At 52.3% G+C, this 18061-nt stretch overlaps 1 protein-coding gene across 1 annotated transcript; it reads left to right on the top strand.

Annotated features, from left to right (window-relative positions):
* The first annotated feature begins 95 nt into the window (after nucleotides 1-95).
* Nucleotides 96-17703, top strand: TRIM16 (tripartite motif containing 16). The gene is made up of 6 exons (XM_082679388.1): nucleotides 96-614; nucleotides 6278-6373; nucleotides 9496-9729; nucleotides 11949-12114; nucleotides 12549-12644; nucleotides 16473-17703. Exons 1-6 carry the CDS (start codon nucleotides 114-116, stop codon nucleotides 17054-17056), a joined length of 1677 nt encoding a protein of 558 aa, XP_082535514.1. The 5' UTR covers nucleotides 96-113; the 3' UTR covers nucleotides 17057-17703.
* The last annotated feature ends 358 nt before the right edge of the window (nucleotides 17704-18061 follow it).

Genomic DNA, 18061 nt, shown 5'->3' on the forward strand with positions numbered 1-18061 from the left:
TTAAAACCCTGAGGCAGCTGCAGTCAGCTGGGCGTGGTGCTCGCATCTGACTGGGGAGGCAGGATTCTGGGCCCAGGAGCCGAGGAAGCCCAGCTCTGGCGCAGAACTTCCACATGGCTGAGTTTGATCTGACGGCTCCAGGGCCGCTGCCCGGGGTTCCCGCTCACCCTCCGGCCACTCGCAGCCCAGACCGTGGGTCGGCCAGCCCAGCAGAAGAAAAGGGCGCAGCCGCCCCGGGGAGCTCCCCAGGGGAGAGCGGGGGACAGAGCCATGGCTCTGCCTGGCAGGGGCGTCCTGGCGCGGAGGCGGAGGCGGAGGTCCTGTGCGACTTCTGCCTCGGGGCCAGCAGGGTGAGGGCCGTGAAGTCCTGCCTGACCTGCATGGTGAACTACTGCCCGGAGCACCTGCGGCCGCACCAGGAGAACAGCAGGCTGCACGGCCACCAGCTGACAGAGCCCGTGAAGGACCGGGACCTGCTCGTGTGCCCGGCCCACCACAGCCCCCTGGTTGCCTTCTGCTGCCCCGATGGGCAGTGCATCTGCCAGGAGTGCGGCCGGGCCGAGCACAGGGGCCACGCCTCTGTCTCCCTCGATGCCGCCCACAGGGACAAGGAGGCAAGTGCTGGGGTCCGTGCGGAGAGGGAGGTGGGGAGGCCGTGGGCCAGGGAGAGGCCTGGCCTCTGCCTCAGCTCCTGGGGCTGCCGGCTTCACTCCTGTGCTCTTAGCTTTGGCCCCTGGCCGTGCAGCCAGCAGCCCTGTCTCTTGCATTTGCTTTGGAAACTCCGAGTCGGTTACTCTGTCGCCATCTCGGTCCTGCTGTCCCTGTACCTCTCTGTCTGCGTCTGTCTGTCGCTCCTGTGGCGAGTTTCCTGCTATTTCTCACTCAGCTTTTGGAGACTCATCCGGGGGTGGGTGTTGGGTGCAGAAGGTGTTTCCCTCTGGCTGGATCTGAAGGAATGCAATGTAAAGCTTAGCAGAAACTCAAGAGAAAAGAGCCTAAGCTTTGCCCGAAGTTCTCTTTTTCCCTTTACCGCAAACGAGATCAGTAGCAAGGGCCCCTTTGGAGATACCGGCTATGAAACCCAAGAGCTCGAATAGTGCCGAGATAACAGAGAACTGGAAACTTCCCTCCGGGTACAATGTCAAGGCCTGCTTACCTTAGGGAAAATAAATCTCCTCATCAGATAGAGGTATCAGGAGAGACTGAGAAATGCTGTGCTCACAGCCTGTAATTTTATTCCCATCAGGTAGGGCAACTGTTTCTAGAACAGCTGACTTTTCTTTGGCCTGAGAAAGCTGAGAGCCTGGAGAAGTTCCTGGGAATGGATTCATATGCTTCGTTTCTCATACTCGGACTTTCCACGAGCACGTTTGTTCTCAGTGGGGAAGTGCAGTTCTTTTGTCCCACATTTCTTGTGTCCAGGCTCCGGGCAGCTCCCTGTCTGCGCTGAGCACGGCCCGTGGCTGCGTCTTGGCCCCTGGGCTCCCTGGGCAGCAGACAAGGAGCCTCCTGGAGCAGGACCCGCTTCTCCACACCCTCCCTTAGTGGGAATTGTTCCAGAAAGCCCTGCATTCCAGATGCCAGTGAGTCACTGTTATCAACTCCACAGTCCACTTGCCAACAGTTCCCAGCATCTCCAGTGCCAGGAAATGTCCACTCAGGAGAGCAGGTCACTGCCACCCGCTCCCCACGTTCACAGCCACGTTCACAGAGGAGGCTCTGCGTCAGCAGACAGGTCAGAGATTAAAGCTCCATGTAACTGACTACACGGTCTTCATGGAGTCTTGCCGTGTGCTATGTGCTTTCCGTGGAGTTTCCCATCCAGTCCTGGAATAACTCACTGAGGTGGTGACTCTTTTCGTCTTCACCAAATTTGTCCAGACTCATACAGATGACTAAGCCATGGAGTGGGAATGAAGCTTCTGGAAAGCCACCCCACTGGAGGAACACAGGGAAGGACCCCGAGGTCACAATATTATGACCTTACTTTATTTTTTTTGCACCCAAACCCTGCCACACATGTCGTAGAGAGATTAAAGCAGAATGTACTGCTTTTCCCTTGTTCAGGGTATAATATCTGAATGCTGTTACATGTGACTGGAAAAGTGATGCGTGCCCCTGTTCAGAAACAATCTCCACCAGATACTGAGGTAGATTTTCCCAGAAAAGCCCTCCCTCCCAGCCTGGATCTGCCCATCTCCCTCCTCAGAGGCAGACACCACGATCTACTCTTTTCTTCTGTTTCCTTTCAGAAGTTCTTTGCCTGTAGCAGCATAGCTACAATATGAATTTTAACGTAGTGTAAGCTGGTGCGTTACAGAGACATAGGGTGATTGTCATTCTGAGCAGGGAGAGTTGTGTTGCTCCTGTGTGGAACCCCAAATTCAGACATCCCAGGAGGGAGCTGTGTCAGGTAAAATACAGACAACTGGGGCAGTTCTTGGTGCTGAAAGCAGGCCGGTTACAGGTGCGATGCAGCAGCCCCGTACCCCAGATCCTTGGTGCGGGCCCAGTTCCCAGCCTCTGCTCCCTGGTGTGCCTATCAGAGTTCTGCCTTTCCACCGTGCATCCTTGCTTTCAACCCTGAGAGTGAGTGTGTGCTCTGTCAGCGCTTTTTGGGTGGCCCTGCCACGGCTCAGGAGCCGCAAGATTTCTTGCAAGGAGCCCAGGAGACCAGCTCTGAAGACACAGTACCTGGATGAGGCTTCGGCCACCACTAGGAATATTTTAAAAGTCTTATTAGACGTCAGTAAGGCTCCGGAAGCTCCATCTTTCCTCCAGCCAGCCCAAGCCCGCTGGGGCTGCTTACTGAAGGTCACTTTGGATCGAGTCAAGCGCTAGTCACTCAGGAATGTTGGGCAAGGGAAACCGTGAACAGCAGGGCCAGCCACAGGGACACAGAGCGGCCGGGAGCTGCATCGGGTCCACAGCGATGGATTTCTCAGTTCACCGACAGAGCCCCTTCTGAGGCTCCCACGGTCTCTAGCTATGCCAGTGGGCAAAAACTCTGGATTTGGGAATTCTGGGTGTTCTCTGATTATTTGTTCTGTGCCGCTGGGCTTCCAGAGCCCAGCTCTTCCCAATGGGGACTCAGCTCTTCCCCTTGCCCAGGCCAGCGTCCCAAAGCCTCTTAGTTTTTTTTTTTTTTTTAAATGGAAGTGTAGTTGATTTACAACGTTGTGTTAATTTCTGCTGTACAGCAAAGTGACTCCGTTTTACACATATAGACATTCTTTTTAAAATATTCTTTTCCATTATGGCTTGCCCCAGGAGACTGGATATGGTTCCCTGTGCTCTACAGTAGGACCTTGTTGTTTATCCATTCTACATGTAATAGTTTGCATCTACCAACCCCGAATTCCCAGACCATCCCTCTCCCTTAGCTTTTTTTTTTCTTTTTGGCCGCACCCTGCAGCATGCAGAACTTCCCCGACCACTGTGCCCCCTGCAGTGGAAGTTCAGAGTCTTAACCACTGGACCACCAGGGAAGCCCTTCCCTTAGCTTTTAAGAGCAGCTGATCTTAACTCCACTCACCTTCTCTGAACTCAGTCTCGCTGCTGGGAAAGGAAGCTGTAGCATGCGTGTGTGTGAGTTGTGAAGTTTGCACTCTTCCTGTGACTGCTTTCCTGTTCTTTTCTGTTCCTTTTCAAGTTTATCAAACATTATCGAGCACTTTCTATGGGCTAAGTGTGCTACACTATCTCAGGGAGCGTGGGCTGTAGTCAGGAAGCCAGGGCAGGTCCACGTCTGCCTGGATGCCAAAGGGCTGGGGCAGCACAAAGGCCCTGCTGCGTGTTCCAAGGAGGAAGACCTCTGGCAGTAAGGTCAGGGCAGGTATCTTGGGGGAAGGAAGGCTCGGCTGGGCCCCGCCTTAGACCTTCAGGTCCATTAGTGGCAGGTCACCGCATCCGATCTCAGCATTGGTTCCAGAAAGCTCAGGATATGGCGGGGGTCTCGGACGTAGTCTGCAGCTAGAGCGGGAGCTGAGCTCTGAGAGCCACAAGTGTTCCCGCTTCTTGGGGGCGCCGATAACCAGCGTTGTTCACGGCCCGTCTGCTGCCAAAAGGCGGATGGCTTGAGGCTGTTCAGGAGAATTTCTTCTGGAAGTTCCGAGGAGTGCCTTGGACTCAGTATTATGCGACTTGTTTTATCCTGAACATTGTACCAGGCTGTGCGTCTTTCAGGAGCAGGGGCGGTGTCTTGTATAACTGGACTGACATGTAGTGAACTCTGATCAGCAGGCCAAGGGGTGAAGTCAGGGCCCAGCTGGGACCCTAGTGTTCCCAGACACAGATTTTCTAGAGGGAAACACAAAGCAACTGGCACCATGTGGAATCTCCTTCTCTCTTCTCCCTCCGTCTGCTGTTCCAGTTTGCATCTCTACCCGGACCCTGGCCACTGAGCTGGGTACCACCTTTGCCCTGGAGACAGAAGCAAGAACGATTTTGTTAACATATTCTTGAGGCACCGGAGGAGACGCTAAACCATCTGATGAGGGTCGTAGAGCCTGAGAGAGGCAGGTCTTGTACCCCGGATGTGGTGCCTTTTGCTGAAGCGGGGAGGACTCTCTGTGCCCTTGGACATGGGGCCGTCTACTCTCATTGGCACTGCTGTCCTGCTTTTGTGTGGGGCCTGCCTGGGCCTGCGACCCGACCCGGAGCCAGGGTCTAAGGCACCCCGTCATTTCCTGGGAACAGGAAAAACTGGAGATGCTGGTCTCCGAAGTGGCCCCGCCTCTTGTGATAAGCAGGAGTGCCTGCTTGTGGGGTGACTCACTCAGAAGTCCCCGTTAGGCACTTGGGAGTCCCTTTCTCCTTTTATGGTAATCCGCAGACAGTGGGGAGAAGCCCCCTCCCTGGACACTCTGGGGGTCTCCTGTGTCCCCGGATGGTGCTGGGGCCGACCGCTTTAATACGCTCTGCACTCGTTGCTAATGTGTGTTCTGTTGTGTCTCCCACCACCTTTCAACAAGCAGCTCATGTCCCCTCCCGTCGTGGAACAGGTCACTGGGTAATAAGCCTTCTAGACAGACCAAGATTCCACGTTGCCCCCGAATAGGTCGGACCCCGCATCTTCCCTGCTTCCCCCACTCCCAGGCATCAGGTCTCAGACCTCAGGGGCGGGAGGTCACCCGGGCTCACTCGGCTCTGAGTCAGGGCCGCAGGGCCTGAGCAAACGTTGCCAGGCTTCTGCAGAGGGAGGCGAGTCCCCTGCCTGCCTGGGCTGCCACCACTGGGGCCTGGGATTCCCGTGGGCTTCAGTGGGAGGAAGGGGAGACGCGTCACGGTGCCCCCGCACCCCGAGTTCTGTGAGGGCGAGTGCAGACACGCTGCTGTGAAAATCAGTGAAACCTCTTCTTTCTGTTGCTGCTGTCTCGTGCCCTTGTGGACGCAGAAAGTGACGGGGCCTCTGAAGTTTGCAAAGGCTCTGCTTTCATGCCTCGGCACGTTCTCGGCAGACAGTGCTTGGGGAGTTTCGGGAGGCGAGAGTGGGGCTGGGCAGGGGCGTCGACGTGGCAGACCCGGGGTTCTCAGGCGGGCACTTGCCTCGGCGGGGAGGGTTCGCTCTGCCTGCATCCGGCAGGGAATAAGAGTCCGTGATGGAAAGCAGCCGAGGTAGTGCTAGTAGCGATGAGGATAATGACACCACCGACACGGAGGGAGCGCCTGCAACGTGCCCGCTACTGTACAGAGTTCCTGCTGACACGCCTCCCATCCTTGCGGGAACCCTGTGAATTGGGCACTTTAGCTGCTCCCACCTCACGGGTGAAGAAATGCAAGTGTGGAGGCGTTAAGTAGGTCTTCCCGAAGTCTCATCTGCTAACTAGAAACCCTGGGATGCCCACCCCCGACTTCAAGCGCCCTGTGCTCCTTGTCAGGCTGTTCTGGGCCGGATGGGCTGGACTCAACTCCACTGACAACTGTGTGACCTTGGCTAGGTGGCTCCACTTTCTCACCTGTACAACGGAGATAATGTGTTTACCTGCTATGGGCATGGTCAGGATGATAAGAGGTGACACTGAGAAATGCTTGAAGCGATGCCCAGCGCAGCGTAAGCTCTCCCTGCATTTTAGCCAGTTCACCCCAGGAAGTGCTGGCACACAGCTGACCCTCTGTGCCTCCACTGAGGGTGGGTGCTCCAGCCGGGCTTCTGAGAGCAGCTTCTGAGACAGACTCCCCTTTCCATGGAAGAAGGGCAGACGGTGCCCTTGCTCCTGGGGACCTTCCGAGTGCCCTGGGCCCCTTCCTCCTTGACGCTGACCTTTCCTCTTCTTAGGCTGAGCTTCGGATCACCCGGTTAGACCTGGAGCGGAAACTCAAGTTGAATGAAAACGCCATCGCCAGGCTCCAAGACAACCATAAGTCCGTCCTGGTAAGGCTGGCCGGGGTCACCTGCCGGGCTTTGGCACACCTGGCAGCTGCTGCATGCCCAGCCAGCCCCACCCGGGGTTGTGGGCTGCAGGGTGCAGGCCCGGCCCCCATGTCCACGGGCCCCATGGGTTTTATCATTGGGTTAGAACTGTGGGTACAGATAAGGTCGGCCACACTGCAGGGTGGCTTCAACTTGTTATGGGGATTTGCTATGAAATTAGTTCAAGAGTCAGAACTGGCAAGTGATTTACTTTTTAATGTTATAGAGTAGAAGCAAGCTAGTCCTGTAATGACAGTGTCCTTATTTGTACATGTGTATATGCTTTTTTGACCGGGCGAAAAGGGTGTATGTGGGAATCAAGGGGGGTAGTTAGCCAGAGCTCCAGAAATTATGCATAATCTTGGATTCTTCCATCATAGGAGGGTGTTCTGCATGCAATTCTCACCAGTCCTAAATCCTGGCAGCCAGAAAAGAGAGGCGAGAGCTGCTGGATTAGTGGATGGTACTTGATAAAGCCAGTGGCATGCCAGGCTACTTAGTTTTAGTCTCTCTGGTTTGTGACCACTTTCTATAATAAACCCTAAGTAGACCCAAACAGTTCCACAAAGGTTTCTCATTAGTGGCAAGCCAATAACCACAACTCAGAGGAGAATGCAAAACAACTACCCTATGGCAGTCAGTCAGCAGCAGCATCTCTGCATATCAAGAATGATTCTATCCATTCATCCATCCATCCACCTATGTATCTACTATCCATCCATCCACCCATCCATCCATCCACCCACCTATCCATCCATCCATCCACCCATCCATCTATCCATCCACCCATCCATCCACCCATCCATCTATCCATCCATCCATCCATCCATCCACCCATCTACCCATCTGTCCATCCATCCATCCATCCATCACCTACCCATCCACTCACCCGTCCATCCATCCATCCATCCATCCGTCCATCCATCCACCCATCCATCTGTCCATCCATTCACCCACCTGTCCATCCATTCACCCACCTACCCATCCATCCATCCATCCACCCACCCATCCATCTATCCATCCATCCATCCATCTATCCATCCATCCATCCATCCATCCACCCATCTGTCCATCCATCCATCCATCCATCACTTATGCATCCACTCACCCGTCCATCCATCCATCCATCCATCCATATCTAATACATGTAACCATTTCAACTTAATTTCTTCCTTCTTGGTGTTTATAACTAACTGGCTGTGGAAGAATGAATACCTATTTCTCACCCATATAATCTTATGAAAAGAAGAACAATAATTATCCCTTTAAAGCCTTGGAGACCTTCAGAGATTGTTGATTTCCGTGCTCAGTGTAATCTGGAGAACCGCATGGAGCACCTTGCCTTTTTCCAGCTCTTTATTTTCCAGACACTTTGATCCCTACTCAGTTCTTCTCTTAACTGCATGGTAACCAGGTGAGGTAGTTAACGCAGTGGCCACCATGTAGGAGGTACATGAGGACACAGAGACAACAAGAATCGTCCAAGGTCCCTAGATTGATGGGACAGGAGAGCCTGCGAGTGTTGCTCCCTTGACCTAAGAATTACTCAGTCTGTTGAAATGGTGGTGCTTTAGTTTCTTTATCTAAGAAATGGGGACTGTAGTAGTACAGTCGTGCCTTGGTGTCCTCAGGGGATTGGTTTTAGGACAACCCCCGATCCCCCCACCACGGATACCAAAATCCACAGATGCTCAGGTCCCTTGTATAAAATGGCCTAGTATTTGCACGTAAGCCTACGCATATCCTCCCGTATACTTTAAATCTTCTCTAGATTACTTACAATACCGGATAAAATGTAGATGCTATGTAAATCGTGGCCAGCTTGGCAGAGTCTAGTTTTGCTTTTTGGAACTTTCTGGAATATTTTCCCAAATATTTTCGTTCTGTGGTTGGTTGGATTCGTGGATGTGGAATCCGCAGATGTGGAGGGACATCTGTATTTACCTTCTAGGGTTGCCATGAGCGAATATGTATACAGTGCTCAGAACAGTGCCCGGCCCACGATAAGCACTTACTAAATGTGGCCGGTATTGTATTACTATGTTATGTAATTAAAAAGTGACCAGGCAGGCAGCAGGACCCCAGGAGAACCGAAAATAGTACCTGGAGGGGCTGCTCAGAGGGCTCTCAGATGGGATGGTCATGGAGGGACAATGAGGGAGCTTGAGGCAGGCAGGGCATGGGCTCCGGGCTGTGGAGTGCGGTGAAGGGAGGGTGAGCAAAGGAAAGTGTTTCCAAGAACTTTACATGAAGTTTAACCAGGTAATTTGTGTTGGGGCAACGATCTGGAGTTGGGCATTGTCAGAGGGAGCCGTCAGCACCAGGACCTAAGAACTACCAAAGAGAGGTGGAAACCGTTGAACACGTGGATTGAAGTTGTAAATATGACATTGACCGAAGGCATTTGTAAAGGATGTGGAAGGGTAGAATCCCACATGCACAAGTGCCGTCATGCAGATCCTTGCTATTCGTCGCATGGAATTTGTTTTATATGTTTTTGAACGCGGCATCCATTCTGCATAGGTAGGCTGGTCCTGCGATGCTTAGGTGCTGTGGACACCTGCACACACCCTAAACATTTTGTGCCTGGCACAGACACCATAGGGTTAGATGTGCTTTTGGCTCAGATGGACCCGGTGGGCAGTTTAGCTGGACATAAATGAAATGCTAAGAAAGCAAATTCATGCTACTGATCTGTACAAAGAAGCCAAATTATTATTTTACTGCAAGAAACATGACTATCAAGTATACTGAATACGCACATTGTCCTGGTGGGAAGACTGATGTCACAGACTTGAAGAGCAGCCCGACTGTCAGAGCTGGACTCAGAAATCAGGTAATTCACTCTCTCATCTGATGGATGAGAGACTAAGGGAATGATTGGCAAATAAGTCCTTATACCCTGGAGAGTCCTTCTTGTTTCCGGGAACCCAGGATTCAAATGAGAATAAAGGCTTCCTTTTACAATAGGAAATCGCTCCCTGATTTGCGGGTTTCTCGGGTTTGCGTTTCTGCGTGTTGAGCTTTGAGAAGCTTGGACGCCTCACTAACAGGTTCTTCACCCTCCCTCCCACCCCCGCCAGGTGTCGGTGTCGGAGGTAAAGGCGGTGGCCAAGGAGCAGTTTGGGAATCTCCTAGCTGCCATGAGGAAGGCCCAGGCTGACATGATGCTTTTCTTGGAGGAGAAGGAACAAGCTGCCCTGGGCCAGGCCAATGGCATCAAGACCCACCTGGAGTACAGGAGCGCAGAGATGGAGAAGACCAGGCAGGAGCTGGACAGAATCGCTGCCATCGGCAACCCCGTGCTTTTCCTGGAGGTATGGGCTGCCGTGCCGCTGATGCCAGGGAGACCTTCGCTCTGCTCGGCCTGTGGCGCACGGGGGAAGGGGACTGCCCGCCGATAAACGGGTGCGCAGGGAGCTGTGAGGGCAGAGAGGAGCTGAGTACAGGGGTACAGGAGGGAGGGCTTTCCAGAGCGGAGAGGCTGGAACCGGGTCGTGGAAGATGCATCCCGTGCCAGCAGAGGTAACGGCATGTGCAGAGGCAGAGAGGTTTGAGACAACACAGCTGATGTGGGGAACTAAGGTGCTTTCACAAGGATGGGGTGTGGGACGCTGGGCACAGGGTGATGGGAGGCGAGGCTGGCGGGGCCAGGTGGGCCTCTGGCTGTCGAAGCTTGTTCTTCACCGTGAAGTCACAGCAGCCCAGGGAGGACTTCAGCTGAGGGGTGATGAGCTCAGGCCTCAGTGTGCTTTATAAACCACTCCGACAGTGGAGGGATGCTTGCTGGGCCGGGGTGAGACCCGGGTCCTGCTGCCTTTCGGAGAGGGCTGCACGTGCTGGGGGTGACTGAGGACAGACAGCCCAGCAGAGAAGATGAGACCTTTCATTACAATGTGCCATTCATTGTATGTTAAGCCACCTGCCATCAGACGTTCCATCCTCCTGGATCTGTCACTAGAGCGCTGTGTAGTTTTTAGCAAGTCACTTAACCTTTTTGGGTCTCAAATTCCTCATTTGTAAACAAGCAGGTCGGAGTCAATGGTTTCCAAGGCTCCTTCAGTGCTAATATTCCTACATACAAATAATTCTTTTATTGCGTTTTGGGAAGATTCCCTTCTAGTTAATGGCAAACATAAATGTGTATTATGAAAAAAAAGCCTTGGAAAATATGGAAAAATATAGAGGAACACGATCATTCATATTCCCATCACCCAAGATAATCATCGTTAGCCTTGTAGTGAGTGAGAGAAAGAGAAGCAGACAGAGACAGACAGACATACCAAAGAATGTCTTTCAGTTCCTTTACTTTTCAATATCAAAACAAAGAAACTATGAAGAAAAATTTGGCTTCCCATGTCATGAGTTTCCTAAAGAGCATATAAATAATTTTTAAAAAGAAATAAAATCTCTTTATTTTTTCTCCTTTTGTAACTTTAACATAAAACTTTAATATGTATAAAATATATTTTAGTATAGGACAACTTATTTTAGTTAAACATAACTTCTTTTTCCACAAATTTTTAGCCAATCGAAATGACATGTATTGTTCCCCCGTGATTCTTTTTTTTAGAAATAGATCATTTTATTTTATTTTTTATTTTTTTGCTGTGCCGTGCGGTATGAGGGATCTTAGTGCTCCAACCAGGGATCCAACCCTCGCCCCCTGCCTTGGAAGCATAGAGTCTTAACCACTGGACCGCCAGGGAAGTCCCCCCAGTGATCTAAAATGTTACTTTTATCATATATGGCACTAATTCTGCATATGGTGTTAAAATGTTCATTTTCCTCCCTGTCTACTCTCTGGCTTGGCCTCGTTCTTCTCTTCCATTATTAATCTAACCATTCTGGTACAACTGTTTTCGTCACTAAGTTTTCTGTGGTACCCACTCTGTAATTCAGTGCTTCCATTGCATTTGAATTTTGATAATGTGTTAACACCTGAAAGCAACCTTTCCTGATCGCTGCAGAGTTTTGAAGCATGAGAGGCTTAATGTGATTATCTATGTGAAAACACTTTTCAAACTCTAAAGCACAGAACAAGAATTAGAGAACACGGTGTATTGGATTGAACTGACCAGGAAAATGCAGCAGCAAGCACTCCCGCCTGAGGACTTGTCTGTGAATCTTCCACGTGCTACACCTCTTCCTCCGTCCCTGTCGTGGTTTGTGTTTAAATTAGTTAAAAAAAAAAAGAAAAGTACTGATAGAATGAAGGTTGCAGGAATGTTACCGCCATCTGTGCTGTTGGTGTAACACGTTTGTTCTTCGATTCCCTGTCTGGGCTATGTATTGCATCTGCTCGTGGGTGCCTAGTATCTCTTGATTTTTAAAAGTCCACTTTCCCAGTTAAAAAACACGAATGCTTTCTACATGATCAGACGCTGAGCTGGACCCATTACACACACGTTCTTTGTGAAGTGCACGTCACCATCAGTCTGTTTTACAGATGAGGAAGGTGCCGTATTGAGGAGGGCAGCCCTGTTTAAGAAGCACAAAAGCCAGGGCAAGTTCTGCCATGTGTCCTTTCCTGCAGGAGTACTGCAAGTTCAAGAACACGAAGGACGATGCTTTCCCCAGTGTCTACATTGGACTCAAGGACAAGCTCTCGGGCATCCGCAAGGTCATCACGGACTCCACCGCACACCTGATCCAGTTGCTGCAGAACTACAAGGAGAAGCTCCAGGAGTTCTCCAAGGAAGGTGAGAAGCTGTGGCTTGTAGTGTCTCGGCGGGGCTGACGCAAGAGGTGGGAGTTGGGAGGGAGAGCAGAACCGGGGAGCTTCTCATTTTCAGAGCCATCCTCTGGCTAGCTGTGCTACTGATGGACACTTACCTTGATGACAGAGACCAGAGAATGTGAGTCAGTCACGTCACGCCCTTGGCCAGCATCTCCGAGACTAGCTTGCGAGGTTGCTGATGCGTGTACTTTCAAGGGAAATGCAAGTCAGGCTGGGGTCTTTCCTCGGCGTGTTTTACTTTAGTGTGGTCCATTGAGCAGGGGTCTCTGACACGTGACTAGTGTCCGGGCCCTTCTTCCCCGAGGAAGCCAAGGGAAGAGGGGCTGGGGGTTCCTGCTTCTTAGGTTCTCCTGCCCACCTGGACAGGTGTGCATTCACAATTCTCTGCTTTTCTAGAGGAGTACGACATCGGAACTCAGGTGTGTGCCATCACTGAACACAAACACTGGACCTCAGAACCGGAGCCCAGCACCAGGCAGCAGTTCCTCCTGTGTAAGTCGTGAACAGCTTCCCTTTCCCTGGATGTGGGTGTACGTGTGAGGCTTTGGAAGCAAGGATGCCGTCTCTCACGTAGGTTTCAGGTTCTTGCAACATCAGGGTCTATGCCCAAATGGTACATTTTAAAAAGTTTAATTTAAAAAAAATTTGAACTTTTCATTTTGAAACAGTTTCAAACTTACGAAAACATTGCAAAAAGAGGACCAAGAATTCTTGTATACCTTTCATCCGGTTTTTCCAAACGTTAACACTTTACGTTACAACGGTCCACTGAAACAAACTGGAAAATGAAATTACTGCAAGTCTATTAACTAATCTATGGAATTTATTCAGGTTTCACGAGGTATTCCTCCCAGTGTCCTTTTTCTGGCTGCAAGTCCAGTCCAAGGTCACAGATGTTTCTTTGTCTCCTGTCTGGGTCCAGTCCCTTTGTCCTTCTGTGTCCTTCATGACCTTGGCCCTTTCAAAGATCCTGGCTAGTTCCCAAATGGCTCCCTGTTAAGTCTGACTTGGCCAGAACTGCAAAACCCATTGTCCCGTCATGATATGGGAGTGTCCTGGGCTGTCAGCATTTTTGAAAACACGTTATTTCCAATCAATACTTCCTTATGGTTAACAAGGCAGGGAGGTTTCATCTCCCAGGAGAGGAAGGGCTGCATCTGGGTAGTCAAGGCTCACTTTTAGGACATGCAGCTGCTTCATCTCTTTGGAATGTGCGGTTGAACCCTGCTTCTGCTTGCTTTCTGGGGGTGAGCGCTGGCTGACCAACTCCTGAGCCCCTTTTGCTCTGGTCGTGACGTGGAGCCTCGGGTTCGATGACTGTCTCCTGTTCTTTCCACAGCTCCTCATTTTCCCCAGGACCTCTCAGTTTCCACACAGTTTCCTTGATTTATTCTTTCCTGCTTCCTGACACCAGCACATCTATTTTTTTTAAAATAAATTTATTTATTTATTAATTATCTATTTTTGGCTGCGTCGGGTCTTCGTTGCTGCGCGCGGGCTTTCTCTAGTTGCGGCTAGCAGGGGCTACTCTTTGTTGTGGTGCACGGGCTTCTCATTGCGGTGGCTTCTCTTGTTGCAGAGTGCGGGCTCTAGGTGTGCGGCTTCAGTAGTTGTGGCACGTGGGCTCAGTAGTTGTGGCACATGGGCTTCAGTAGTTGTGGCTCACGGGCTCTAGAGCTCAGGCTCAGTAGTTGTGGTGCATGGGCTTAGTTGCTCCATGGCATGTGGGATCTTCGTGGACCAGGGCTCGAACCCGTGTCCCCTGCATTGGCAGGCAGATTCTTAACCACTGCGCCACCAGGGAAGCCCCACATGTATGTTTTACTAACAGATATAGTTAATACAAGAAGCCAAACACCTTTTGTGCTTAACATTAAAATAAAAGTGAACCACATCCTATTATAATCTGTTTTCTGTTGCATGACAGTCGTCTCTTTTCATGCATGACATTAACTTTTGCTCCTAGAGTATTGCTGTGAACTTGTAGCCTTTTATGGACTCAGATCGTTTCACCTGTCCAAGTTCTGTCAAATTGCCAACTTGACTGGCCAGTGGGAGCCACTTGTAAGCTGGCCACTGTGACCTTTAAGCCTTGACCTTCTGCCCTTGAGATTCTAAAAAGTATTGCAGCTTTCTGGCACTAACAGAATGTTCCAGACCCATTCTGGTTTTCTTGTCCCAAGGCATAGAATCACCTACCCTGTAAGGAGCCCTGGGTCCCCCTAGATGAGAAGAGTACTAACGCACTCATTCATTTGGCACGTGTATACCGAGCATCTTCTCAGAGCTAGAACCCCAGGATAGAGTCCCGCATAAAATGTGGAGCTGACAGAATAAAAGGAGAACATTCACGAAACAAGCACACTGATAAATAATTACACATTGTGATGAGTACCAGGAAGTTATAAAGCCAGGGTGCTCCGAGAGACATTGACAGGCAGGCATGGAGACCTCTTTGAGGACAGACTCACAACCGCAATCCGAACGGATCAGTCGGGATCTCCCTGACTCAGGTCAGGGCGAGGACCCCACCGCGGAGGGAACGGTCTGTGCTGAAGCCGCCCGAGCGGGTTCAGCGTTGGGTGGGTCTGAGGTCAGGGTGCTGGAGTGTGGAGGTTAAGGGGGAGAGGGCAGGAGACGAGGTTGCTGAGCCAGGCAAGCGCCAGTCTCGCAGGGCCGGGAGGCCAGGGAGGCGGGTCACCGCTTTTTCCTAAGGGCAGGGGCGCCATCAGAGGCTGTAAGCCGGGGCGACGTGATTCAGCTCGGCTGGCTCCCTGAAGCGAGCTCCTGTCGGGGAGAAGGTCTGGGTGGGGGAGGCGGGAGAGAGCACCCCGACCAGCGTGGGGCTACTGCACGCTCTGGGGGAGATTTGGGGGTGGCTTAGATGGGGGTGAAGCAGGGCACTGAGAGGACTCAGGGCTGCCTGTGTGTGTGTGGTGGGACAAGACGTGGGAGGATGAGGGAAAAGAAATGGAGTGTGACTTGGGCACCTGGGTGCGTGGAGGTGTTGTTTTCTGGGACCAGGAAGAGAATGTGTGGGGCAGGGGACTGCTTGAGGGTTCCCCTGCTGAATACTGGCCAGATATTTTAACAAATGAGTGAATCAAATGTGGGTGTATGAGTGCCTGTCTGCCCCAAACCCTTGCCAATGCTGGGTAGAAAAGTGCCTGGATTTCAGGACGTATTTGTCGAATGAATGAAAGCATGAGCCCATCCGTAGGTTTTATTTCTTGATTCAGTTCAGCAAATAATACAGCAAATTCCAAGCAATTTGAGCTTCAGGAAGGAAGGAGGTGGATTGACTTGTCAAAAGGGGTCTGGGACCACTTACGACCTGCGTGGGCGAGGTGTCCCCCGCAAGCAGTTCTCCGTGACACTGGCCTGGCGTCCCACAGTTTAACTCCGTTCTGGCACTGCCTGGAGATGGCGTCAGTTCCCACAGGATGGCTCCCACTTCAGATGCCAGTCGCCAAGTATTGGGTCTCCAGGTGACGGACAACTTCTGTCCGACTTGGCTACAAATCAGAGGTTCCCAGGACCCCCCCCCCCCGCCCCTTGGACTTGAGCATTTGCTAGAACAGCTCACAGAAGTCAGGGAGACACTTATGTTCACCAGTTTATTAAAGGATGTGGTAAAGGACACAGATGAGCAGCCAGATGGAGAGAGAGAGGCACGGGGCAAGGCCGGGGAGGGTCCCGATTTCAGGAGCTTCTGCCCCCATGGAGATGGGGTGCATCGCCTTCTGGTGTGTATGTTTGCCAACCTGGAAGCACTCAGAACCCTGCACTATTGAGATTTCATGGAGGCTTCATCTCATAGGCATGATGGCCCACTAACTCCATTTCCAGCCCCTCTCACTTCTCATGAGAATAGGAGTCAGGGCTGCAAGTTCCAAGCTTCTAGGCATGACTTGGTCTTTCTGGTGACCGGCCAGCCCCCTCCAGGAGCCCACCCAGAGTTGCCTCGTCAGAACAGAAGATACATGTATAACCTGGGAAATTACAAGGGTTTCTGGAGCTCTGTGTCGGGAACAGGGGCCAAAGACCAAATATTAGAACAACAGATGGTCCTAGTGCTCTTATCACTCAGGAGATCACAGGGAGCTTTGTGCCGGCAAACGGGAACCAGAGACCAAATATATATTTATTATAAATCACAATATCACACTTGCGTTCTATTTTCTGGTTTTCACCCACCTCTTTTCTGGGAAGGAACAGGGGTCTGGGAGACGGATGTCTTTTCGTCCTTTGGAGGCTCGCTAGGTTTGAAGTGTTGGGTCTGAATCAGCTGTCGGTCCCTGACTTTCTGTGTCCCCTCAGATGCCTGTGACATTGCCTTCGACCCCGACACGGCACACAGGTACCTCCGGCTGCAGGAGGACAACCGCAAGGTCACCAACACCACGCCCTGGGCGCACCCGTACCCGGGCCTCCCCAGCAGGTTCACACACTGGCGGCAGGTGCTGGCCCAGCAGAGCCTCTACCTGCACAGGTACTACTTCGAGGTGGAGCTCTCCGGGGCGGGCATCTACGTGGGCCTGACGTGCCAGGGCATCGACCGCAAGGGCGAGGAACGCAATGGTTGCATTTCCGGAAACGACTTCTCCTGGAGCCTCCAGTGGGATGGCAAGGGGTTCAGGGCCTGGCACAGTGACACGGAGACCCCACTCAGGGCCCACCCTTGTCAGAGGCTAGGGGTCTATGTGGACTTCCCCGGAGGCGTCCTCTCCTTCTACGGCATTGAGCCGGAGGCCATGACGCTGGTGCACCGTTTCGACTGTAAGTTTTCGGAGCCCGTCTACCCAGCCTTCTGGCTTTCCAAGAAGGACAACGCCATCCGGATTGCGGATCTGGGAGAGGAACCCGAGAAGCCGGCACCGACCCCAGTGGAGCCTGCACCCTAGATGCCGGGGTCCAGAGCCCAGACCTGTGCTAACACACAGACGGGGCGGCAGCTTGCGTTTTAAGGCTGACTGGGGGGCAGAATCCCTGCCAGCAGTTGCTGGCTTTAGAAATTACATGGGTCAGAGGATGAGGAGAAGGGTCTCTGGCTGCCGCCTTGGGCTCCGTGCAGCGCTGTTCCCCACGTTTGCAATAATCCTCAGGCCCTAAGTCCCCCTCGCCATCTTCTCGTGATGTCCTGTCTGCGCGGGTGAACGGTGCACTGTGCCCAAAGGTGGTCACCAGGAATCCTCAGAACCATCAGAAAGACTGCAGAGGAATCAGAATAAATCGCTAACTTTATCTCGCTTCCCCCGCGTCCCCGGCACTGTCCTGAGCTCCTCCCGTGCGTCAGCCCTCGTGGCTCTCATGGCAGCCCCGTGGGGTAGCTGCTCACACCGTCCCCATTTTGCAGGTGGGGAAGCTGTGGTCCGGTGGGGGTCAGTGAACTTGCTCGGGGTCACCGTGGTCACGTGGTGAGTGAGTGGCCGAGCCAGGATTCAGACCTGGAAGGGCTGACGTTGAACTTCTAACCCCGACCCCACCCTGCCTTGCTCCTTAGACGGTGGGTGTTGTGTGCACGGGAATAAACCACATCATGAACTGCGTTCATAGGAGTAGAGCGTCTTACGGCCTCCGTCGCTTTGCACCCGCACGTCTGACCGGGCCTTGCAGCTGTGCCATGATGGAGAGCTCACTACCTCACCTGGAAGCTCACCTGGTTTGGGGACAGTGAGGATTGCAGGAATGTCTTAGTGGGGTCCGAGTCCTATAGTCCCTGTGACCTCAGGCGACGGGGCTCCTTCCTCGCTCCTGGAGCCACCCGGACGGTGTGGACGTGTCTGATTCCGCATTCAAGGGCAGTTCTCCACGTGTTTGGGGGCAGCTCTCACACCGTCCCCCCCGGGAATTATTCTTGGCTTCTCACGCTATCTCCCACTTTCCTTTGTGGTTTCCGGACCTTCTAC

This window comes from Grampus griseus, assembly GCF_964374135.1.
Source record: "Grampus griseus genome assembly, chromosome: 20".
NCBI classification, from domain to species: domain Eukaryota; kingdom Metazoa; phylum Chordata; class Mammalia; order Artiodactyla; family Delphinidae; genus Grampus; species Grampus griseus.

Coding starts and splice junctions, on each gene's coding strand:
- TRIM16 (XM_082679388.1), top strand. CDS start 114: ATGGCTGAGTTTGATCTGACGGCTCCAGGGCCGCTGCCCGGGGTTCCC. Junction 615..6,277: donor CCGCCCACAGGGACAAGGAG/GCAAGTGCTGGG, acceptor TCCTCTTCTTAG/GCTGAGCTTCGGATCACCCG. Junction 12,645..16,472: donor CAGGCAGCAGTTCCTCCTGT/GTAAGTCGTGAA, acceptor GTGTCCCCTCAG/ATGCCTGTGACATTGCCTTC.